The sequence below is a fragment of the Schistocerca piceifrons genome, chromosome 4, assembly GCF_021461385.2.
Source record: "Schistocerca piceifrons isolate TAMUIC-IGC-003096 chromosome 4, iqSchPice1.1, whole genome shotgun sequence".
Classification (NCBI taxonomy): domain Eukaryota; kingdom Metazoa; phylum Arthropoda; class Insecta; order Orthoptera; family Acrididae; genus Schistocerca; species Schistocerca piceifrons.
In genome coordinates, this window is record NC_060141.1 from 269,925,527 (window position 1) to 269,951,648 (window position 26,122).

Here is a 26,122-nt window from a genome sequence, read left to right on the forward strand (position 1 = left end):
AAAAAGATGCATGAGCAGACTATAACATTGGTCACAATCTGATGCAGACTAATTCCTGTGGTTATTGGGTTCAGGCAGAGATGTTTTAGAAGCTGCATTCAGAATTTTAGCTCATAGTATTAGAAGAAACTGAAGTGACAGAAGATCCAGTTGCATCACAGAAGCAGGGAGAAAAAGATAAAATAAAATTACTGTATTTTATTAGATTACCATGTCCTAAAATCAGGTAGATGCAGTGTTTCTTGAATTCCAAAAAGCATTTGACTCAGTACCTCATCAGTGCTTATTTACAAGAGAATGATTATATGGGATATCAAACAAAATTGATGACTGCTGACTGGATTTGGAAACTTTTGGTTGGCAGGACACATGTTATCCTGCTTTGGCAGATGTTGAAGTAATTTCAGGAGTGCCCCAGGGAAGTGTTGATGTTCATTTTGTGTATAGGTGACCTGCCAGACAATATTAAAAGTCACCTTCAACTTTTTACACATGATGCAGTTATTTGTAATGATGTACTATCTGAAAAAAGTTGCTTAATATTTAGTCAGAGCTTGATGATATTTTAAAGTGTTGCAAAGTTTGGCGACTTGCTTTAAATTTTCGGAAATGAACTGTGCACATTGCAAAATGTAGAATCACGATATCTTATAACTATAATACTAATAGTCACAATTGGAATCAGTAAAATACCTGTGACATAATGATTTGTGGAGATATGAAGTGGAATAATACATAGTCTCAGTTATAGACGAAACGTGTGGCAGACTTTGGCTCATCTGTAGGACATTAAGAAAATACAGTCTGCAAAGGGGAATTCTTATAAAACTCTCATGTGATCCATTATAGAATATTGCTCAGGTTTATGGGACTCACAGGAGGTAGAATTAACAGAAAATATTAAGTGCATGCAAAGAGGGACAGTACAGATGGTGGAAGTTTTTTGTGACCAACAGGAGAGTACTACAAAACTTGAACTGGCAATCACTTGAAGGATAGTGATCAGCTATCCCATGAAAGCCTACTCGCAAAGTTTCGAGAATCATAGTTGAGGAAACTACCCTAGGCGTGCAATGCAACCCCATATGTACTGTCCTCTTGGGAACCACAAAGACAAGATCAGACTAATTACAGCACACACACAGGTAGTTAAGCAGTCAGTATTTCCTCACCCCTTATGCAAATAGAACAGTAAGATACTCTGATGTGTGGTACTACTCCGCCATGCACTTTCCAGTGGTTTGCAATGGATGTACAGGTAAATGTAAAATATAAATTATTTCTTTGCTTGAAAATTCTTAAAAACTGGAAGGGGATTAATGTTCTTAATTACACATTTAACATATGTTCATAACACGACATATACCAATTACTATGCCAATGAAATCAGAAATTATTAAGTGAATTCCAGCACAAGCTGTGAAACTGGAGATGATGATATGGAGGTGATTGTATTAGGAATAGTAGATGTAGAAGAAGAACAATTGGAATTTAAAATAACATTAATGGAAATTTCTGGACGGACCGATACATAAAATAAAGAAAAGGCTACCACTTGCACATGCATGAAGCAAAGTAATATGTAACAGAAAACAGCATTCACACTAGCTTTTGAGCACTAACACTTTCTTTAGCAATAAATACGCACATTCACACACAGACACCCAAATACACACTCACAAGTCTTGTTGTGAACTATGGGAGTGTGTGTGTTTGGGTGTCCGTGTGGTTATATGTGTGAATGTGTGTACTAATGCTAGGAAAAGAGCAAGTGCTTGAAAGCTAGTGTGGATACTGTTTTATGGTATATGTAACTGTGCTCCAAGCATTAGTCCACTGTAGGTGAGTGGTTGCCTTTCCCTTATTTTATGAAATTTAAAATAAGCTATGATTGCTGTATACATAATATACAAAATATGGAATCAATGAAAACTGATTTTGATTACGGGTTGAAAGGCAGAATAAAAGGATAGTTGGCTCGGAAATCTGGCTGTGCTAAGAACAACTACCTTACTCTGACATTAAAGTTGGGTGCAGTTTTGTTACTGCATTTTTAAGAATTGTCAACTTCAGCATATTATTCTTTTCCAGATACAAATGGTGGGGAAAGTTCGTCAGCCCCTGAGAGCATGGAAATGTGTGTTAAGGAAGAAGCAGTAAGAAATTCAGTTCCACCAGAAACACATATTGTTGAAGAAAACCATGAACAATCTGGTAAGATTATATAATTTATACGTCAGCACATGGAAAAATTGTATGTTTGATCATATACAGACAGGTGCATGGCTGTCTGCAGAAATTTTGCCCAAAAGGGACAAGATTCTAAAATTGTCAAATTTTCATATAACTACTACTGTGAATTTCAGATCTCATCATATTCCAAGAACTAAATTTAATAATATGCACACAAAACTTACTTCATCTAAAATGACTGTATCCATTTAGTATTTTGAAGATTTTTAAGAGCTTTAACGAACCATTTGCACTCGAGCACAGACAATATTTAATTTACTGAACTTAGAGTGTATGTATCGATTTTTTAAGGGGGGAAAAAAAAGGAATTAACACCGCTCTCTTGTCGCAGCCAGTAGGCATCAGCACTTTTTATGTCATTCGTTGTCCTAGAAGGACATAATATTTTGTGTGGCTCCACAGTTAGCCATATTGATACTTATTTGCAGAAAAGAGGCGCAGAATTAATAAGTCGCTTTCATTTGTGAATTATCTGCAATTATTTGCCTAGAATTTTACGTAAGTGTCATTCTTATCGTAATGTATATGTTGAAATGAATACATGTTTTATTTAATTGTATGCTTTTCTCTGTTTTAGTAGTTTTAGTCACCCCATTGTCATGATTGAAGCTGAGGTCAGATATCAAACTTAGTCTGCAAAAAATATATAATGAGCCCTGGCTACGTTCCGTACATCTTCAGACGTGCGAAGCTCGATAAATTCATGGCGTAAATTGCATTTACTTTATTGTGTGACCTCAATGAACAATGCTACGTAAGATTTTATGAAAAATTAAGAAATTCAATTCCAATCTTAAAGGCGAATCAAACTTTAATCTCTCAATTACTTATCCAAACAATTATTATTATTACAATTTATTATTATTATTTTATTTTATTTTTATTTGTTAAAAAGTCCACAGAAATTTGTCAAAGATGGGGCAAGATTGCGACTGAGTAGTTGAGTGTGAGAATGTGTTGTGCCCGAAGAAATCAATTTGACAGGGAATGCACCAAGTTTAGGGTATCTTAAAGGGGTGATAGTTATCCAATCAATATTTTTTTTGAAAATAACTATGAAATTGGTTGATATAACCAACTCTTAACAGTGTAGAACTCAACCAGAATGGTCTTTATCTCGATGGCTTGGCGTATTATTGTGTAGACATATCAACTGGACTGCAGAAATCGTAACTATGTGTAGATGTTGCTCAGGTGTACACCCCATATAGTTTGAGAACCATGTACAGAGGGATTTTTCCCACCATGTAAAAACTGTAGGGATTGATCGATTAGAGGATAAGGTCCAAACAGGTCTAATGAACTTACGTCTGGAAATGTGCGGTTTCCATGCTAGAGACCATTTATTTGATCGTACTTTGTTACAGAAACTGTGGTCTAATACGCACTTTACCATACCATTATGGTATGCGTGGTTTCCTCCTAGAGGGTGGTACTGTTCCTCATATGTCATGCCCTAGTGCCCTCTCCTGCCATAGTAATTGGTAATGTTGTGTTCGATTCACTTCTCTTGTTGACTCATCTTGTGGAGTATGTGATACAGCGTCGTATGCAGTGGTTGCATATTTGACTCAAGAGCTTGCTGACATGGTGTTTCCTTACAGAAAGGCAAATGGCAGTATGCAGCAAGGTTGTATCAGGAGACTTACCCCACCAACAGACACCACAACATTCAATGTTTGCAACAGTGTTTCGCAGTTTGTCTGAGACAGGATTGTTTCAGGAAGCACGAAATCATGAAGGATGTACCCGAAATGATTGGACACCAGACTTGGAGGGAAATATAATTAACACTACGGAAGGCGACCGCTGTGTCAGTACCAGGCAGTTGGCCCACCAGTACAGGATAAGCCAGACAACCGTGTGAAACATTCTCCATGACAACTATTACTACCTATGTCACTGACAGTGTGTGCAGGGCTTACTGGTGACAGATGTTCCACAACGGTAGCAGTTTTGTCACGTGTTTCCAGGATTTGTGTCATCCAGCCTATTCACAGATGAGGCCACCTCTATGCAGAATGGTCTCTTCAACTTTCGTAACAATCATCTTTGGGACGATATGCAAAATGCCCTGGTATGGTAGCAGTGATTCATCAGATTGGTGCAGCCGGAATGTGTGGGCTGGAAAAATTTGGCGCCCGTATTTTTGGACCAGTCTTCCTTCCATGTCACCTAACAGGCTGGAACTATCGGCATTTCTTGCGGGTGATTGTGCATCCCCTGCTGGAAGAAGTGCCATTGATGATTCAAAGGGTTATGTGGGTGCTACATGATGGTGCTCCAGCCCACTTTGCTGTTAATGTCCAGATGCACCTCAATTGTGTCTTCACTGATTGATGGATAAGATGAGGGGGTCCAGTTACATGGCCAGCTTATTACCAGATCTCAACCCATGCGATTTCTGGTTATGTGGCCATCTCAAAAGTATTGCACGGGCAGAGCCCATTCCAGATGTGGAAACACTGTAGCAACATATTCATGCTGCCTTTGACACTGTTTGGCTGCTGCCTGGCCGATGTGTGTGTGTGTGTGTGTGTGTGTGTGTGTGTGTGTGTGTGTGTGTGTGTGCATGTGTGTGACACAGCACATGCTACAGTGCCTACAGGCATGCTTTGAGGTGCATGGATACATTTTCAACATATACTGTAATTGTGGCTCCATGGTACAGCGTGTCGTAGACCACAGTCCCTATAACAGTGTATGATTGAGTAAATAGTCTCTAGCATGGAAACTATGCATTTCCGGACATCAGTTCATTAGACCTTTTTTGTTCCATATCCTGTCATTGATCAAATCCTAGAGTTTGTATACGGGGGAACAAATCACCCTGTAGTTTAAGAAGGTCCAGATGCCTTTTTGACCTTGATATTTCACCATTTTTCTTCATTGATTGATTGCAGAATTGTATATTTTTCCTGTATTTGGGCCCATAGATAAAGCATAGCTGAATAAACCTAGAATATAGCATGACCATATTCTTTGTACACTACTACAATCACTCTACCACATAAGAATGAAGAAAGCCTCAGCAAGCCTTGAAGACTCAAATACAGACTTCCGTTGAAATTAAGATGTGCTCAAATGAAGGGGTTGTTCCTGTGGACGTGGGGACATGTGTCAGACAGATATACTGCAGCCATGTTTGTATTGTGCTGGGTTTTGGAGCTGTCCCTTCTGTAGCTCTTTAAGAGCTGTATGAGGATGTGACACAGAAAAGATTGGGTACTCTGTTTCTTCACTTTCCTATAAAGATCCCACCCCAAATATTACAAACAATGCCAAAATTGCCACCACTACTAGAGAATAGTTAATTTTTCATTAACAAACTGACAACCAAACAGTCTAATCTTTACTAAACCACTGTGCTACCCCTCGCATGCAGTTGAGAAGAATTGGAGGCAGTCATTCCTAGAAATAAGTGAGAATTTTCAAAGTAATAAAATGTAATGTCATCCCCCCCCCCCCCCCCCCAAACCTTTTCCTCACCATAACATTCAGAAGCTACCTCCCTCTCAAGTACGTCTGCTAACAACACACTGCAGGAGACAGAAATAAAAGTGGCCATGGAAACACGGCCATTAGATGTCACAACATTTATTTAAGGATCTAAGGATATTCACAGTAGCTTCTCAGTATATATACTCTCTTATGAAATTTGTTATTAACAACCAAACCCAATTCAAAAGTAATAGCAGTGTGCATAACTACAATACTAGGAGAAAGGATGATCTTCACTATTCAAGATTAAATCTAACTTTGGCACAGAAAGGGGTGAATTATACTGGCACTAAAGTCTTTGGTCACTTACCAAATAGTATCAAAAGTCTGACAGATAACCAACAAGTATTTAAGAAGAAATTAAAAGAATTTCTGAACGACAACTTCTTCTACTCCATAGAGGAATTTTTAGATATAAATTAAGAAAAAAAATATTTAAAAAATAAAAAAAAATAAAAATAAAAAAGAAAAACAAAAAACACAAAAAAATAAAGTTGTTATATTAACTTAAGTATGTTGTTAAATTAACCTAATTATGTCATGTATTAGAAAATTCGACTCGTTCCACATCATTACGAAATATCGTATTCATGGTCCATGGAACTAGTATTAATCTAATCTAATCTAATCTGTCATTTCTCTTTCCAAGACCATGACTGCCTACTATGTTTCCCTCTTTCCCTTCTCCCACAATGGCGTTCCAGTCTCCCATTACTATTTTGCAGCATTTTTTATTTTCGTCCATTATTCTCTCTATTACATTGTACGTTTCCTCTACAATTTGGTCATCATGTTCTGAAGTTGGCATATACACCTTGACAATCAGTAAATCTTTTTGTGCTCCTTTCAACCTTACACCAATAACCTGGTCATTTGCATAGTCTACATATTCCACACATTTAGCCAATTCCTTTGTCATAATCATTCCTACTCCATTAATTCCTTTTACTTCTCCTCCTGAGTAGTAGAATACATATTCATCTGACTGCAACTCTCCATGTCCATTCCATCTTACCTCAGCAACTCCTACGAGGTCCATATGATTCTTTTCCATCTCTCTTTTAAGGTTTTCTAGTTTTCCTGCTTGTAGCAGAGTTCTGACATTCCAGGTACCAATTCTCGTTTTGATTTTTTGCCTCCTTTCAAGTTGTCCCCTCCCCCCCCCCCCCCCCCCCCCCCCCTCTGGAGATCCGAATGGGGGGACTATTTTACCTTCGGACAATGATTTAATATGAGAGGAAAGCCATTTTTTGTGCATAAAATGGAGACTGCATTATGCAGGGAAGATAATCTGCGGTGGTATCCCGTTGCCTTCTGCAGTTCTGGAGGCCGCCCCTAACATGGGATACAGACGCCTTTTGCAGCCGCCCGCTCCAGGTCAGACGCTGCATGAGAAGTATAGGTTGGAAAATGAAAGACCCCTAGCCCTCGAAACCTAATAGCGTCAGGGTCGGAAAAGAACAAGAGCTGGCCGAGGGTGGCCAGATAGGGAAGATAAAAGTGATGAGCCTGGCATAAGTAAGTGGAAGCAGTGCCAGGACTCAGCTCAGGGCCCCGTGGTCGCCAGCCACGTATCACTAGGTGTGACTCCCTGAGGATAATACTCAAAATTTAGGTATGTCAGTTTTCTATCATTGTTACTCGAAAAAAGCGATAACAGTGACTTGGTAGCAGATCATGCTAAAACATTAGTTTACTTACCTACTGAGGGCCTTTACATTCACCAAAACAGAGAAATTCCCTCCCTCACATCCATCATATGCCACTATTGTTTGCAGGTTATGACACGGTGAAGACTGACCTAAGGGAATATGCATAACCACTTGTTTATAGGTCAGTACCTAGGCTCTAAATTGCTGTTTTGCTGAGAATTGCCCTCAGTGCCAGTGTTATTGTAATTTATGTTGGAGGATATACTAGAAGGAGGGGAAGCATCTTATATCAATAAGACTTGAAGTTTGTGTTTTGGTTACTCCTTCATGCTCAAACAAACTGTTAGCAAGCAAGTATCTCCTATGCTCAATTCACATAAGCAAGTAACAAGTAGCATGAGAAAACTTTTCAGTACCACACAGCGACATTGCAGTGGTAATAGCACAGCAGTACAGGATTGGAAGCCAGTCAGTATTGACAGACAAAACAGAGCAGACAGTGTGACTGGTGCACAGTAAAGCACTTACTGCACTGAAATGGCTGCACTAACAGAATATATTTTAAACTGTTATCATTAACAGAAGGTTTGTAGATTAAGATGAAACAGTTGTTGTCATGGAGTGAAGCACCTGTTGGATAAGGCATTTCAGCATTTGAATGGTCATATTCAAACAAAAAAGCCACCATTAGACACAAGCACAACATAATTTAACAGTGATAATTTCGTATACCATTTCTCTGCTGATCAGTTTCACAGCAGAATCCTCGCAATAATTTTTCATACTCGAAACCATGCAGCTCCAGTAAGATCTTATTGTGGTGCTCCTTGTACCCCATGTTTCAGCATATTTCTTCACCTCTTCAGTGTGAGTGGCTCCATTGTTTCATGTTTTCTGCTAAAATGTATGTTCGAATGATACTGTAAGCTCACAGTATTAAATCCCATATTCAAACCAGCAACATCAACGTCTGGCTGGCGGTAGCAATTGCTGGGACTGCAATCACGTGGGCACTGCCCAATTCTCACGCAATGACTGCAGCAATCTGCAAGGTCACTTTGATGCAGCAGTGGATGATGAGCACAGTTGTCTTGCAACATCCTTGCTTCTTCACTGTTGTAGTGTGAGTGGCTCCACTGTTTCATGTTTTCTGCTAAAATGCATGTTAGAATGATACTGTAAGCTTATAGTGTTAAATCCCTATTGTGCTTTGAATACATCTACGGAGTCAGTGACTTCTCTTATAGCTTAAAATCATTTCTTCTGACCATTGTTGAGACGTGGCAGTGGCTACTCATGAATTCCTGAACTAATCTTCCCATTGTTTTCTGATGCTCTGCTGTTGCTCCTTTCTGTGGCTTGGTATTGTTTGCAATTGTGAACTCAGACCATTACATTATAATTGGTCTTAACTACCCTCTTGTATAACCTTTGGTAGTTAATGAGAGAGTTGAGAACTGTTGTTATTACAGGGGAATAATTGTATGTCCTGCATTTTCTCGCTGGTTGCTATGTGCAGTTACAATGTTTAACTCTGCATTTTCCAATTTGTTGAGAGTCCAGAGTGCAGTGGTGCTATTGAATGAGTTTTGTATATGTTGTATTGGTCCAAATGTAGGCTATGCTTGCATTTCATTTATGTAATTTTAAATAACTTTTCTTTTTTGAGAAAGAAAACTGGCGTTCTACGGATCGGAGCGTGGAATGTCAGATCCCTTAATCGGGCAGGTAGGTTAGAAAATTTAAAAAGGGAAATGGATAGGTTGAAGTTAGATATAGTGGGAATTAGTGAAGTTCGGTGGCAGGAGGAACAAGACTTCTGGTCAGGTGACTACAGGGTTATAAACACAAAATCAAATAGGGGTAATGCAGGAGTAGGTTTAATAATGAATAGGAAAATAGGAATGCGGGTAAGCTACTACAAACAGCATAGTGAACGCATTATTGTGGCCAAGATAGATACGAAGCCCACACCTACTACAGTAGTACAAGTTTATATGCCAACTAGCTCTGCAGATGACGAAGAAATTGAAGAAATGTATGATGAAATAAAAGAAATTATTCATATTGTGAAGGGAGACGAAAATTTAATAGTCATGGGGTGACTGGAATTCGAGTGTAGGAAGAGGGAGAGAAGGAAACATAGTAGGTGAATATGGATTGGGGGACAGAAATGAAAGAGGAAGCTGCCTGGTAGAATTTTGCACAGAGCACAACATAATCATAACTAACACTTGGTTTAAGAATCATGAAAGAAGGTTGTATACATGGAAGAACCCTGGAGATACTAAAAGGTATCAGATAGATTATATAATGGTAAGACAGAGATTTAGGAACCAGGTTTTAAATTGTAAGACATTTCCAGGGGCAGATGTGGACTCTGACCACAATCTATTGGTTATGACCTGTAGATTAAAACTGAAGAAACTGCAAAAAGGTGGGAATTTAAGGAGATGGGACCTGGATAAACTAAAAGAACCAGAGGTTGTACAGAGATTCAGGGAGAGCATAAGGGAGCAATTGACAGGAATGGGGGAAATAAATACAGTAGAAGAAGAATGGGTAGCTTTGAGGGATGAAGTAGTGAAGGCAGCAGAGGATCAAGTAGGTAAAAAGACGAGGGCTAGTAGAAATCCTTGGGTAACAGAAGAAATATTGAATTTAATTGATGAAAGGAGAAAATATAAAAATGCAGTAAGTGAAACAGGCAAAAAGGAATACAAACGTCTCAAAAATGAGATCGACAGGAAGTGCAAAATGGCTAAGCAGGGATGGCTAGAGGACAAATGTAAGGATGTAGAGGCCTATCTCACTAGGGGTAAGATAGATACCGCCTACAGGAAAATTAAAGAGACCTTTGGAGATAAGAGAACGACTTGTATGAATATCAAGAGCTTAGATGGAAACCCAGTTCTAAGCAAAGAAGGGAAAGCAGAAAGGTGGAAGGAGTATATAGAGGGTCTATACAAGGGCAATGTACTTGAGGACAATATTATGGAAATGGAAGAGGATGTAGATGAAGATGAAATGGGAGATTTTATACTGCGTGAAGAGTTTGACAGAGCACTGAAAGACCTGAGTCGAAACAAGGCCCCCGGAGTAGACAATGTTCCATTGGAACTACTGACGGCCGTGGGAGAGCCAGTCCTGACAAAACTCTACCATCTGGTGAGCAAGATGTATGAAACAGGCGAAATACCCTCAGACTTCAAGAAGAATATAATAATTCCAATCCCAAAGAAAGCAGGTGTTGACAGATGTGAAAATTACCGAACTATCAGCTTAATAAGTCACAGCTGCAAAATACTAACACGAATTCTTTACAGACGAATGGAAAAACTAGTAGAAGCCAACCTCGGGGAAGATCAGTTTGGATTCCGTAGAAACACTGGAACACGTGAGGCAATACTGACCTTACGACTTATCTTAGAAGAAAGATTAAGGAAAGGCAAACCTACGTTTCTAGCATTTGTAGACTTGGAGAAAGCTTTTGACAATGTTAACTGGAATACTCTCTTTCAAATTCTAAAGGTGGCAGGGGTAAAATACAGGGAGCGAAAGGCTATTTACAATTTGTACAGAAACCAGATGGCAGTTACAAGAGTCGAGGGACATGAAAGGGAAGCAGTGGTTGGGAAGGGAGTAAGACAGGGTTGTAGCCTCTCCCCGATGTTGTTCAATCTGTATATTGAGCAAGCAGTAAAGGAAACAAAAGAAAAATTCGGAGTAGGTATTAAAATTCATGGAGAAGAAATAAAAACTTTGAGGTTCGCCGATGACATTGTAATTCTGTCAGAGACAGCAAAGGACTTGGAAGAGCAGTTGAATGGAATGGACAGTGTCTTGAAAGGAGGATATAAGATGAACATCAACAAAAGCAAAACAAGGATAATGGAATGTAGTCTCATTAAGTCGGGTGATGCTGAGGGAATTAGATTAGGAAATGAGGCACTTAAAGTAGTAAAGGAGTTTTGCTATTTGGGGAGCAAAATAACTGATGATGGTCGAAGTAGAGAGGATATAAAATGTAGGCTGGCAATGGCAAGGAAAGCGTTTCTGAAGAAGAGAAATTTGTTAACATCCAGTATTTATTTAAGTGTCAGGAAGTCATTTCTGAAAGTATTCGTATGGAGTGTAGCCATGTATGGAAGTGAAACATGGACAATAAATAGTTTGGACAAGAAGAGAATAGAAGCTTTCGAAATGTGGTGCTACAGAAGAATGCTGAAGATTAGATGGGTAGATCACATAACTAATGAGGAAGTATTGAATAGGATTGGGGAGAAGAGAAGTTTGTGGCACAACTTGACCAGAAGAAGGGATCGGTTGGTAGGACATGTTCTGAGGCATCAAGGGATCACCAATTTAGTATTGGAGGGCAGCGTGGAGGGTAAAAATCGTAGAGGGAGACCAAGAGATGAATACACTAAGCAGATTCAGAAGGATGTAGGTTGCAGTAGGTACTGGGAGATGAAGCAGCTTGCACAGGATAGAGTAGCATGGAGAGCTGCATCAAACCAGTCTCAGGACTGAAGACCACAACAACAACAACGACAACGAGGTACATTTATGTATTAGTGTTCTAGAATAATTTAGTTACTTCCAAGAGAAGCCATTCGGACTCTAATAACATCGTCCCTTCTTTAGCTACCGTTGTGCAGGATCTAGAGAGGGTTTTTTTTTTTTTTTTTTTTTTTTTTTTTTTTTTTTTTTTTTTTTTTTTTTTTAAAAACTTCAAGGCATTATACACTAAATCTAAACAAATTAGATTAAAAATGTTTATTTATTTAACAAGTTTTTTGTGGTGGCCATATTTTGTAGCAGCTGCCTAGAAACTAGTAATCAGCAAGAAAATGCCTGTTTGCACATGCTGCACATTAATTTTTATTTATACACCCAGACATGGTTTCACCTTGTTAACAAGGCATCTTCAGTGGATTTCCTGGAATATTAGACAATTTTTCGTTTTCACTTATTGGTTTTCAGGTTTGAAACAGTTCACATGAATATAAAATCCAGTGGAAAAGTCAAATTTGGATATTATTTTTGTATGGAGAGAAATGTGACAATCAACAAGAAATTCCACATTGAACATTTTGCGAAAAACAGTACAGTTGAAAATGATATTTCAGTGTGTTGTCGGTGGTGGTCATATCTTTGGCTTGTTGCAAAGAATGAATTCTTATCAGTTCTTGGCAGTTTGGTATGTTACAAACATTAAGTAGATTTCAGTTCATGATTTATTTCTTTGGAATAAAATGCGTCAAAATATTGGCCACTGTAAGTGAAACACAAGCCTACTACATGATCATTGAGCCAGTGAGACTGAGACCGATGAAGAGCATAAGCAGTGTTTGGAAGCAAATCGAATAAGAATTTCTGTAGTGTTTTCCATTATTACTCTGGGACTTGGATACAGTCACATTCAACTCGCTCAGTTGGAGCTTATGCACAAAATAATTTGGAACGTCAGCAAAACAGACGGCCAGAACTGAACGTTTGACGTTCGGATACAAACCAAGAGCTGATTGCATCACAGATGTATTGGTCAACTTCACAACAATGATTAGTGTTTGTCAACATTGCGATGCTTTGTGGTTTCAATGTAAACTGCTAGGATTATGTTTTGTGAGTGGAAAAGTCAAATTACCACAACTGACACCACCAACAGAGTCACTGGCATCATTGCTTTCTGACCAAGAACCTCAATCGAAGCATGTCTTGCATAATATACAGAAGTACAACAGTTTCTTCCTAATGACATCATTTGGAGCAGTGATTATCGAAGAATAAGATTTAAACCCAACTTTAAAAGTAATTTTTTTTTTATCTGCATCACATACACAAATCATACAAACAAATATCAATGATTCACGAAGTTTCACAAAGGCCCATAAATCAGTTGTGGTTTCTTTTTACAGTAATTTTTAACAGAAAGCAGTAAAGTTGTGTTTATGGCTAACTTTAAAATCCTACTTGTTCGTAGATTAAAACTGTGCAAAATGGTGTTGTTAAAGTGACTATCCTCACAGATGAAGCAGCTGGAAAGGACTCTCCGATACCCTATGTACTAATGATTCCAACCGATTTACCCATTCATTTTGACTTCTATTCCCAATCAAGATTCCATTTGCAATAAAATAAATGAGGTCAGAGAGAGGGAGGAGGAGGAAATGGACAGAGAATGGAGGAGGAAATGGGTATAGAGAAGGGGGAAGAAGATCAGGACAGAGAGGTGAGGGAGCAGGAGATGGATCGAGAGATTGTGTTATAAGAGATGTAAGGGGGGGAGGGGGGGGGGGGAAGGGTGATAGACTGAGGTATGGAGGAGGATGAAGTGATGGACAAAGGAAGGGGAAGGTGGAGAAGGATAGAGAGGGGTGGCGAAGGAGATTAGATTGTATATCCAGTTGCCATACATATGTGGCAACTGCAAATCATTGCCAAGTTAACTGGTTCTATAATAAAGCGAAAAGGTAAATGCACTTATAGTAAAACTTGTAATTCATTACTTGAATATCATGCAGTTTTCCCACATGAGGAACCAGTTGAAAGTTACTTCTTTCTTGTGAGACAACTAAATTTACATGTGGTTCACTAAAGACAGATAATTTTTTGATGGATACTACACAAGTTCCTGTGGCTAATATTTCAGTGTCTTTTTAAATTATCAGCCCATGCGTAGGGAAACTTTCGTGAAGTTAAACAGTTTTAAATGCACTTTCTATTTAAATGTTGGAAGTCAAAATGTTGAGCCATTACTGTTGCAACAGTTGGTCAGTAATAAAAGAGATCTGAATGCAACAACCGGTATTTTTTCTTCGACTTTCTTCCATCACATTGACAATCAGTTCTCTATAGTACCAGATGTTTTGGACCCCTACTTTCATGTTTTTTGATGCAGTGTACCATTTCTCAAAGTGGTTAAATGTTTCCCTGTGTGCATTATCATCTTGACTCCATAAATAAGAAACACAACTTAAGGCTAAATGATCCTGCCATTCTTTATCCATTGAATTAATCTAAATTACCTGTATTTTCTGAGAGTGGCATTTTTCACTGTTTAACAGAACATTGTTCAGTATTACTTTTTAGTATATTTACATTGTCCCTATTTGTATCCTTATTAGTATCCTTGCATTTTTTGTAGCTTTGGTGTGTTTAGTTGTACAGTAATTTTCAAAAGGAAAATGATTACACCTTGATTGATGATGGAATGGCAGCTACCTATGTGCTTTGTAATGTTTGTCGTATTTCCGTTCCAGACCATGTATGTAACTTCTCTGGTTGGTTGTAGTGGATCAGTGGATAAGTAAACTGAACACACTTTGTATTATTTCAGAACTATATATTTCACTCAAGAACTACCCTTATCATTCAAGCAAACATGCTACTCCGTTGATAAGAAGAAGAAGAAGAAGAAAAGACAAGACTGACTGTAGAAAAGAACCTTGTTATCATTTAGAGGCACACATTCACGTATATCATTATCTATGCCACAGTATTAATATTGAAGCTATCTTACTGTGACAAAGAAAAAATATTTAATAAAAAAAATCAGATGAACATAAGTGAAAAAAATTGTCTTTTCTTGCTTCCTATTTGTTTATTGTATTACAATGTCCCAACCATTTCTCATTATTCCAATTAAAAGCATCCATATGGGCTCTTTCCCATATTCTACCCTGTGTAAAGGTTCACTTTGGTGTTCATGATGCTGTGGCTTGATAAACATTTTGTAAGGGAAAGGAAAGATCCATAGTTCCCTGGGCTCTGTGCATCATTTTTCTTTGAGCCTGTTCCAGTTTGCCTTTTCCCATGGCATCATGTAATAGAGGTGAAGACTTATTTCTTGCCTCCTAATAATTAAAAACAAATGTCCCTTATATGAGGTTGTTTGTACAGAATATGAATTCTAAGTTTGCAGTGTTGCAGATATTGTGCTGTGAAATTCATTCCACATGATTCATCCAGGCGATATTACATTAGTTTTGATTTAGGGTCAGTTTTTTCTTTTTGATGATGTTTATAATTATTTCTAGAGTGTTACTGATGTGCCGGCCGGAGTGGCTGAGCGGTTCTAGGCGCTACAGTCCGGAACCACGCGACAGCTACGGTCGCAGGTTCGAATCCTGCCTCAGGCATGGATGTGTGTGCTGTCCTTAGGTTAGTTAGGTTTAAGTAGTTCTAAGTCCCATAGTGCTCAGAGCCATTTGAACTATTTTTGTTATTGTTGTCAGATTATGATTATGCAAGCCTGACATTCTCATGTACCACACCCATCATATCACTTTCATATATTGTCCCAGCTTTAACGTATTTCAATGCATTGCTTAATACCTACCAGAAAAATGTGCATGTAGTCCATAGACTGCATTGAGGGATTTTATGCTAACTCACAATCTATAATTCTATCTTATTTCTACATAATAAGATGTCATAAGGTCCCCAATCAATATTGTTGACTGACATGCAGTTAGTAATATTGTCCATTGCTGTTTAAGGCCTTAATCATTATTGTAATGTCATACTCAAAGAACTAAAGCTGGAGATGTGTATAGGAATGCTTTTCAGAGAGAAGTGGATGGGGGATGAATTTTTATACTAGAAAAAGAGCAAGATTGTGTTCCGAAAGGTGGTGTGACTTCTGACCTGTCATCAGCTTCTATCTGCCATTCCCCATAATTCATCTGCAAGTGACTGGGTGCCTTTCCCAGTATGGTTTCCTCAAGTAAGTTAAGGTAAATGTCAGGATGGTTTCTGGGAAAAGGTCATCTTTTTTTCATCCCTGTCCTTCACTAATCTGGATGTGTGTGATCCCTCCCAAATGGCATCATCATTGATGAGACATTAAATCCTAAGTGTGCTTCCTTTGCAGATCAGTTTGTCTTTCTTAATTTGTGTTTGTTGTTTCCATTCTGGAAATCCATTAACATAAAAATATTTATCATCATCTGATTTCTCATTTTTTTATTTTTGCTGGAGCTTTCGTAAGACATTATAGATCATTTTGCTTTGTAATGTGTAACTCCTTCATTGTATTGAATTTTAGATTCCATACCTATGTTATTTGGTAACTGAAATAGCCAGTAAAACAGTAAAATTAAATAAAAAAACTTATTAGGTATATTGTACAACCTGAGCCATTATCATTAATATTTTCTGTTGATAACCAACAAAGTCATAAATGATTTTGGAGGCTTTCTTGACATTTCTTTGAGGGGGGGGGATATTTGTTCCACTTTGATCAGAAAAGAAATATGGCTGGCCACACACAGATTTGTCTTGTAAAGACCAAATTTAACCATTGTGTGATATTGCTCAAGTATAGTATTTTAATTATATTCCATTTGTGCCCAGATCACTTTTTGAAATTCCTGGCTGCAGAAACAGTGCAGTGGCATGTTTTTTAAACCTATTTATTTTGTTGTTGAGGAAAGATAAATATTTTCTTTGTTTTCCTTCTGTTTATTAGGTATAGAGGTCGTTGAAGAAGTAGTGTTTTCAATGGCAGAGGACTTTGCGGATCCAGTGGAACTAGCAAACCAAGCTACACGTCTGCTCGAAGAGCATGACCTTACAAATGTCCTCAACCAGATTCCTGCAGATGCATTTAATGACTTGTTCACTGGTAAGTAGAATTATTGTTGACTCGTACATCACATGAACTTGACAAAAGCAAATGCGCACATTTGCGACAATGCAACAGCATCTATTCTTTTTCACTCTCCAACTCTCCTGTTGGCTGGTTTGTTCTTGCCCACCTTGACTTCCTCTCCTGTGCAGATCTTTTCATCCTAGATTGACACCCAACACACAATTTCCTCAATTACTTATTTTTTGTATTTTAATCTATTTCCCCTTCCTACCCTCTACGGGTCACTGTAGATAATCGAAGTCATTCCATGAGGTCTTAACACGTATCCTATAGTCCAGTATAATTAGTGCAATCCACACATTCCTTTCCTTGCTGATTCTACATAGAACCAACCTCCTTAATTCTTATTAGCGGTCCACTTAATTTTCATATGTAACACCAGATCTCAGGTGCTTTGATTCAAAACTTTTCAGTTTTTGTCACAGACCATGATTCACTTTCATGCAGAAAGCTATGCTGCGGATGTAATTTCTCCTTTGTCTTTTTCATTCTGAAATTAAGTCATATATTCAATACTGGTAGACCTCTTTTGGTAAGAATGCTCTTTGTCCATGCTGGTCTGCATCTAGAATACTTCTTGCTTCAAACACCATGCGTTGCCTTGCTTTCACTTCATCTACTGTGATCCCTGATTTTGATGTGCAGTTTTCTGCTGATGCTATTTCTGTTGCTCGTTAACACTTTCACCTGTTTTAGTTTACTCTGAGTCCATATTCTGTACTCGTTAGACTATTTATTCCATTCAGTGGACCCTGTAATTTTTCCTCACATTCATTGAGGATAGCAGCGTCATCGGCAAATGTTAGCATTGGTATTCTTTCCCTCTTAAGTATAGTCCCTTTCCTGTATCTTTGCTTTACGTCTCACATTCCTTCTTTGATAGACAGGTTTAATAGTGGAGGAAACCACTCTATCCCTGCATTATACCTTTTTTGACGTGAGTATTTCTCTCTTGTTCTTCTGTTCTTATTGTTCCTGCTTGGTTCTTGTACATATTGTGTATTATATATAGTGTTGTACCTTTATTTATGATGATGTTGCACCACTTTACATTGTTGAATCATTTTTCGAGGCTTAAAATCCTATGAAAGTCCATTGATTTTTCATAAGATGTGCTTCCATCATCAAATATGACTCCCTGTCTGAAGCCTTTCATTTCGTAAAACCAAATTGATTTTCATCTCACGGATTCTTTGTTTTCTTTTCCATTTTTTGTGTATTATCCTGGTTAGCTACTGTCAAGCTGATAATTTGACATTTCTTTAAATTATCTATCCTTGCTATCTTCAAGATTATATGAATTATAAACTTCTAAAGTCAAATGGTATGTCACCATACTTATACATGATATACGCTAGCTAAACAGTCAGTCAGTTGTCACTATGTCAATGACTTTGTAAGTTCTGATGGAATGTTATCCATCCCTTCTGCCTTGTTTGTTTGCAGGTCCTCCAAATCAAAACCAATTACTGCCACTTTCACACTATCAGACAGTTTTGTGCTATTTATGAGGGTATGACAAGTGTAATATTTATGACATCTCTAAAAGATGTGAATTGTAACCCTCATAATACTATATGGGTACCTCAGTGTAATACTTTCCACCAAAAAAGATACACCAGGTGCAACATGCACTGGGATTTTTTAATGTAGCGTCCGCACACTTTTTTCCTAGCACAGCTGGAGGCAACTTGCTAACTTCTTGTCGTGTAAAGATGATTCATAGTCATCATCCCAATTGATTTTTTTCTGTGCTGGCTGCAGACTTTAACATGCATGCAATAAACAGTGCAGAACACAGTGGTAAAATGGGAAAATCTCAATACAACTAAAAATGAGAGTTGTGAAATAATGGGATGTCCTTGATGTTGTTTTATTCACACAGAATTACAAAATAAAAAAAACGATTCCAAGAGCCAGTCTGTTATTAGTGTTCACAGCAGAGTTTCTATAAAGGAATCATCGTTTCCCGAGCACCATAAAAAGTTGTACATAATATGTCACATGATGTTCAGATCAACAAGAGATTACACATTTTTCAAGGCAACTTTTAACAAAATGTTCCATCTTTACTCAAAATTGCAATTCACAGCCTGAATCTTGTCTTGCCTCTTCATAAATGGATCTTAGGCTCCTATTGAGCTATTTTAACAGTTTGACATCTGCTTCTTAGGGTGAGCCTGTGACTGGTTTATCTTGTCCACCAACGATAATCAATATGTCTACAAAAATAATCATTGATGGAAAAAAGTAATATAACTGGATAGAAAAGAAGTCTACTCGCCAAGCAGCAGCAGGAGAAAACACACATAAATGACACAGAAATGCACAAGCTTTTGGAGCCAGTGGTTCCTTTAGACAGAATGGTTGAAGGGAAATAAAGAGGAATGAAGGATAATGACTGGTGACTTTTAAGAAATGGAGGGAGTTATGGAAAAGCCGTCCAGAACCCCAGGTCAGAGGAGACTTATTGGACAGGATGAGAAGGAAAGACTGATCGTTGGGGACAGCATCAATTGAAATTTGAAAACCTGTGAGCTTAAAGATGAAAGTTTGGGTAATCAGCAAAACATTGGGAATGGTCACTGGGATATGATCCATAATGTAGGGAAATGGGTGCAGGAGCAGCATAGGATCTGACAAGGATAATGAAGTGATTGGGAGGGTGACTAAAAGCTATTCTAGATGTGATGGCAAAATGTCGGATAGAATGGACCTCATTTTCAGGGCATGGTATTAGAAAATCCTAGCCATGTTGAAGTAGCTGATCAATACATTCAAGACCACACTAGTACTGAGTGTGAAGAAGTGTATTCATAAGTTGTTTGTTGGAGGGATCAGCAGTATCAGGATTGGATCTGATGCCATGGGAAATCTGCTTTTGAGCTATGCTGGAGGGCAAATTATGTTCACTGAAGGTTGAAGTGAGGATGGTGGTGTATTGCTGTCAAGAGGCTGCATCTGAACAAATATGTTTGCCTCAAATGCCACGGTATGGGAAGGAATGTTTGACATGGAAAGGAAGGCAACTGTCAAAATGTAAGTACTGTTATGTGTTAGTAGGTTTAATGTGACCTTCGGTGATGATTCAATCAGTATCAATGAAACCGTCATGGGATTCAGAAAGGGACCTTGTGAAATTTGATTTCAAGTATGTATTTAGAGATTGCAACAATTTTAAAAGTTTGGCCTTACCACGAGTCCATGTGGCAAAGATGTTGTCAGTGCATCAAAATTCACCCAGGGCTGAAGGCGTATAAGCCCCCCCGCCCGCCCCCCCCCCCCCCCCTGATGCCACCCCACTCTCTCAAAGTGACTCACAAAAAGGTTAGCATTGGAGGAAATATTCTGGTACACATGGTCATACCCATCAAAGTATCAAGTTGATTAAGGGATGTCATAGGGTTGGAATCAGGTGGGTGCTATTTGAGGTAATTTTCAGCAGCAGGGTCGACCATGTATGTGGGGAATGTCGGTATAGAGCAGAATCTCCCATACTGTGTTCCGCAGAACACTTATATTCCACGAGAAGTGAATATATGCGCCATGAAAAACTACTAATAGCATCGGTTTTTTTCCCCTGACATTTAGATAATTCTAATTATTTTTTATAACTATTTGTGTGTTATTAGTTAAGATATAAAATCGAAATAATCACTGTAAAAAATTCTTTTTTTTTTTTTTTTTTTTTTTTTTTTTTTTTTTTTTTTTTTTTTTTTTTTTTTTTAAAAAAAGTCATTGCCCTTCAAACTGAACAAGGTGTTCCATCGGTGTACCAGGATTCTTAAAGTGTTCCGTCAGAGGGAAAGTTCAGAATTTCCTGGAATAGAGGGAGTTGGCATCAATGGTAACTTGCAAGGTGTTTTGTGGGAATGAGATGGGCACATATTTTAGACACTCTGTGAAATCGGTGGTGTCTTTAATATAGGAGGGGAATCTTTGTACTGTAGGTTGCAGCTGTTGATCAAGCAAGTCAGAGGTGCTTTTAGTCGCTGCTTTGGATCCAGCAACTATGGGATGACCGGGATGATTGGGTTTGTGTATCTTAGGAAGAACACGAAAGGTGGGAGTGTGTCGTTTGGTGCGGTAAAAAGTTCTATGAATTGAGGCATTAGTCCTTGTGTGGGGCCTGAAATTATAAAGAGAGATTGCAGGTCAGTTTGAACCACAGGGATGAGATCTCGATGGCGGATGCCGTACATAAAAAGTGTCAGTGTACACACACACACACACACACACACACACACACACACACACACTCCCATCAGTCAGGTACCATAGTGGTAGATCCCTTGTCTGCTGGGAGCATAATGATAAAGTCATCAGTTTTCCAGGAGTGAAGAGCCTGGAATTCTGCAGATGACAGGTTTGGGTCATACTGTATGGACCTGAGAAAGGATGACAAAGCAGTGATGCATCATAGGAATTCTTGGAAGGCTTGGTGAGGCATGATTTTGAGGTAATGATTGTGGTTCAAGTTGGGATCATGGCCGGAACGATTCAAGGCAAGTTCAGAGTCAGGTTTGGTGTTGGTTTTGAGTTTGGGTTGCAAAGTGATACTTCTGGTTGACATTACACACAAAGGAAAGTAGGCCCTTAACTAAAGTAGCATGCTTTAATGCAGTTGTAGAGCTGAAAGTGAGATTGTTGAATAATTCAGGAGGGGAGAGGGCTTTATATGAGAGGTTGAGAAAACTACACAGCTGTGGCTGGTTCTTGTGATCATGAGTTGCCATTGCTCTGGGAGGTAGTGGTGAAGGCTGTGGGATGTTGAGAAGGTTAGCCAAATTCGGTTACTTGGAGAGGAAATGAGATAGAAGCCAACAAGTAGTTTCTCAGTCACATGACATTTGACTTGTGCGACACTAGTGCAAAGGATACATAAGAGCCACCTTAACAGTCTATTGTTCTGCTTAAAATTTGACAGTTTTGTGAAACACAAAGGACATAACATTAAATTCTGTCATATTACAAACTCTTGTTGCATTTGAACAAGTTTGCAGTAAAAGTTCTCATAATTGTTTGGGTACAAACATTTATGGTGCTTTTTAAGCGACAGTAATATTGAAATATGACATGTTCTTAAAAAAAATATTTCTTTATTATGAGTGCAAATCAATATTTTATTTGTTTATGAGATACTGTAATGATTTACAAAGTGTGCTGCAAATGAGAAATTAAGTTACTGTTCATGCAGAATACTGGGTAAAAACGTTACCACCTTTAAACAGATTTAGAACAAGATGATCCTATTCAGATGAGGCAAGAAAGAAAATTACTCTAGAATGAAATGCTTAACAATCTGAATAAATCAAATTAAACTGACTGTAATTGTTGTCATGAGAATTAATTACAGTGACGAGGCCCATCATGGAGATAAATAGTACTGACAGACATCACTAGATCGCAGGACATCTGAAATTTTGAGAATTGGACTGAATTTTGATTGCAATCTTCGACTTACTTATTAGTTGGTGTCATTACATAATTATGAACTGCACCCTGGAAAATATTGCAGTCTGTGTCTCACAGTTGTTCAAGCACATCATTACGGAAGTGTTGTAGGGGGAAACAGTGATACCAGCTTGGCTGAGAAGAGGGCTGAGCATCTAACACATTTAAACTCAAGTTTATTTGGATCGATATGAAATGACTTTAAAATTGGACAAATACACAACAATAGTGTACATTTCTGCAGGAGACAATAGTAGTCTAGATAGGGGTCAGTGGCATACTTCATGTGTTTTCTGCAGTAATGTTGTCAATGCTTGCTGAGAGTTATAATTGAAATGAAAGGGGGTTTGTCAGGAGCTGGTTCTACACAGCTGATGAGAGAGTGGCTAGCAGACAATATGTTTGGAAACAAGAAGTTCATAATGATAGAGAACCTCTATGGTTTACAGTCACTATAAAGAAACTTATAACAAAACCGAGATCACTGCATAATAGGTGTAAAACAAAGCGTAGTGCTATTGATAGAGAGATGCTGAATGAAACATGTTTGACTGTCAAGAGAGCAATGTGTGAAGCCTTCAACGACTACTGTATCAGAATATTGTCAACTGATCTTTCTCAGAACACACAGAAATTCTGGTCATATTTAAAGGCTGTCAGTGGCACCAAAGTTAGTGTCCAGACCCTAGCAGATGAGACAGGAACTGAAATTGAGGGTTGCAAAGCAAAATCAGAAATGCTTAATTTCATTTTCAAATTTTCCTTTACAAAGGAAACCCCAGGAGAATTGCCCAATTTAATCCTCATACCACTGGAAACATGAATTATATAATTATTAGTGTCAGTGGTATCGAGAAACAGCTGAAATCATTAAAATTGAGTTAGCCCCTCTTCTAACTGTAATCTGTTGTAGATCCCTCAAATAAAAAAACGTGGCCAGTTCTTGGAAAAAAATCACGGGTCACACCCATCTGGAAGAAGGATAGTAGAAATGATCCACAAAACTACCATCCAATATCCTTGATACTGATTTGTTGTAGAATCTTAGAACATATTCTGAGCCAAATATAAGGAGGTATCTTAAAGAAAATGATCCCAATGCCACCCAGCATGGATTTCAGAAACATCGATTATGTGAAACCCAACTTTCACTTTTCTCACATGACATACTGAAAGCTTTGGATCAAAGCAACCAGATGGATGCAGTATTTCCTGATTTCCAAAAAGCATTTGACTCAGTACCATGGCTATGCTTATTGTCAGAAGTACGATCATGTGGGGTATCTAGTAAAGTTTGTGACGGGATTGATGACTTTTTGATTGGGAGGGCACAGCATGTTATCTGGGATGGAGAGTCATCTTCAGATGTAGAAGTAACTTCGGATGTGCCTCTGGGAAATGTGTCGGGACCCTTGCTGTTCATATTGTATATCAATGACCTCGCAGACAATATTAATAGTAAAATCAATATTTTTGCATATGATTCAGCTGTCTATAATGAAGAACTGTCTAAAAGAAGCTGCTTAAATATTCACATTGATGAGATTTGAGCAGGGTGCGGAGATAGGCAGCTTGCTCTGAATGCTCAGAAATGTAAAGTTTTACTCTTCACAAAACAAAGAAACGTAGTATCCTGTGACCATAATATCAGTGAGTCACTGCTGGAATCAGCTAACTCATACAAATAACTGGGTATAACACTTTGTAGAGATATGAAATGGAATGATCGTATAGGTTCAGTCATTGGTAAACCTGGTGGTAGACTTCGGTTTATTGGTAGAACACTGCGGAAGTGCAATCAGTCCACGAAGGAGATTGCTTACAAATCACTCATGTGACCAGTTCTAGAATATTGCTTAGGTGTGTGAGACCCGGTTCAAATAGGACTAACAGGGATATTGAGTGTTTTAAGTGATTACTCTAGGAATATACTACAACCCCCTATGTATTGATCACTTAGAGATCTTGAGGATAAGATTAGAATAATTACTGCATGCACAGAGGCATTCAAACAATCATTCTTCCCGCACTCCAATCCCGAGAAAAACTACTTACAAAGTTCCAAGAACCACCTTTAGATAATGAATCCAGGAATATAGTACAAACTTCTATGCATCGCTCACATAGGGATTGTGAGGACAAGATTTGATTAATTACAGCATGCACAGAGGCCTTTGAACAATCATTGTTCCTACACTCCATGCATGAATGGACTGGGAAGAAGCCAAAGCCTTAAACATCCTGAAATGTGTCAGTCATACGTCTTTGGGAGCTGACAGGGCACGTCTGCTCCAACTTTACAAGGCCTTAGTGCGACACCGGCTCAAATACAAAGGCCAGATTTATAGGTCAGCAAGGCCTTCGTACCTGAAAATGCTGGATGCAGTTCACCACGAGAGTATTAGGCTGTCTACAGGGGCCTATTGCACAAGCCCGGTTGTTAGTTTGTGTGCAGAGGCTGATGAGCCTCCACTGTTTATTCGATGTCTTCTTCTCATGGTATGCCAAGCATATAGGGCATTGTCCGTTCCTACATCGCCAGCATCCTGTTACATTGTTCAGCTACCACTGGAATGGTTGTTCGATCATCGGCCACAAGCAACACGGCCATTTGGGATCCGTGCAAGGGAGAGCCTTGAATTATTACAGGTGGGTGCTTTAAGGTCCAAAGCCAGGGTTGGAGCAGGGCCACTCCCTGGCTACTACCAAAGTCCAGATTGCTTTTAGAAGTGACTGCTTACGAGAAACATTGTACCCCAGACTATGTTTTTAAAGTTAAGTTTAATGAAATTTTACGTAGCCACCCAGATTTTATTACTGTCTACATGGATGGTTTTAAGCAGGGAGATGTTTTCGGTTGTTCTGTCGTGTTCCCTGACATTGTCCTCAAGATAGGACTCCCAGAGCAGTTTTCAGTTTATTACGTGGAACTGTTTACTGTCCTGAGGGCAATGGAGCAGATGCAAAGGCATTGTGACAAAAAATTTATCATCTGTTCTGATTCTCAAAGTGCCCTTCTCGCTGTTGGACAGATGTACCCAGCAGATCGGATGTTGCAACAGTTACAGGACGCTCTCCTTCTCAGGAAAACAAGGAAATAATTTTTTGCTTCCAGGGCACATATGCATCCAGGGAAACAAACTCGCTGATGCTGCTGCTAAGGAGGATTACCTCCCTTCCTCCTCCTGCCCGCTGTTCAGTCCTTCTATGGGATGTCACTTCATTTGTGACCAGGAAGGCTATATGTTGGTGGGAGTCCCAGTGGCTGGAAGTGAGGAATAATAAACTACGTTCCATCAAGACTTCAGTGCGATCATGGATCACCTCCTCCTCCTCCCGCTCTCGACGGTGTGAAGAAGTAGCCCGTATTCGGCTTAGAGTGGCACATTGTCCATTGACACATGGCTTCCTTTTATGTTGGGAGGGGCCCCCAGTATGTCGGAGATGTGGGACACAGCTGTCAGTACATCTTTTTACTGAGTGTGTTTTATATGATGCCTGAGGGTTGAAATGGGTTTCCCACAGGATCTTCCCTCTATTTTAACTGGTAGCGAGGTGAGTGTTGTTTGTGTCTTAAAATTTTGTGTGGTGTCCGGAATTCTTC

General features: G+C 38.7%; 1 protein-coding gene across 2 annotated transcripts in view; it reads left to right on the forward strand.

The window, feature by feature from the left end:
* Window positions 1–26,122, forward strand: part of LOC124795188 (INO80 complex subunit D) — a 156,604-nt gene that overhangs the window by 122,282 nt on the left and 8,200 nt on the right. For both annotated transcript variants that reach the window (XM_047259090.1, XM_047259091.1), the window contains 2 exons: window positions 2,092–2,214; window positions 16,882–17,037. In XM_047259090.1, coding sequence (XP_047115046.1) covers window positions 2,092–2,214; window positions 16,882–17,037 — 279 coding nt within the window. The remainder of the gene's footprint in view (window positions 1–2,091; window positions 2,215–16,881; window positions 17,038–26,122) is intronic.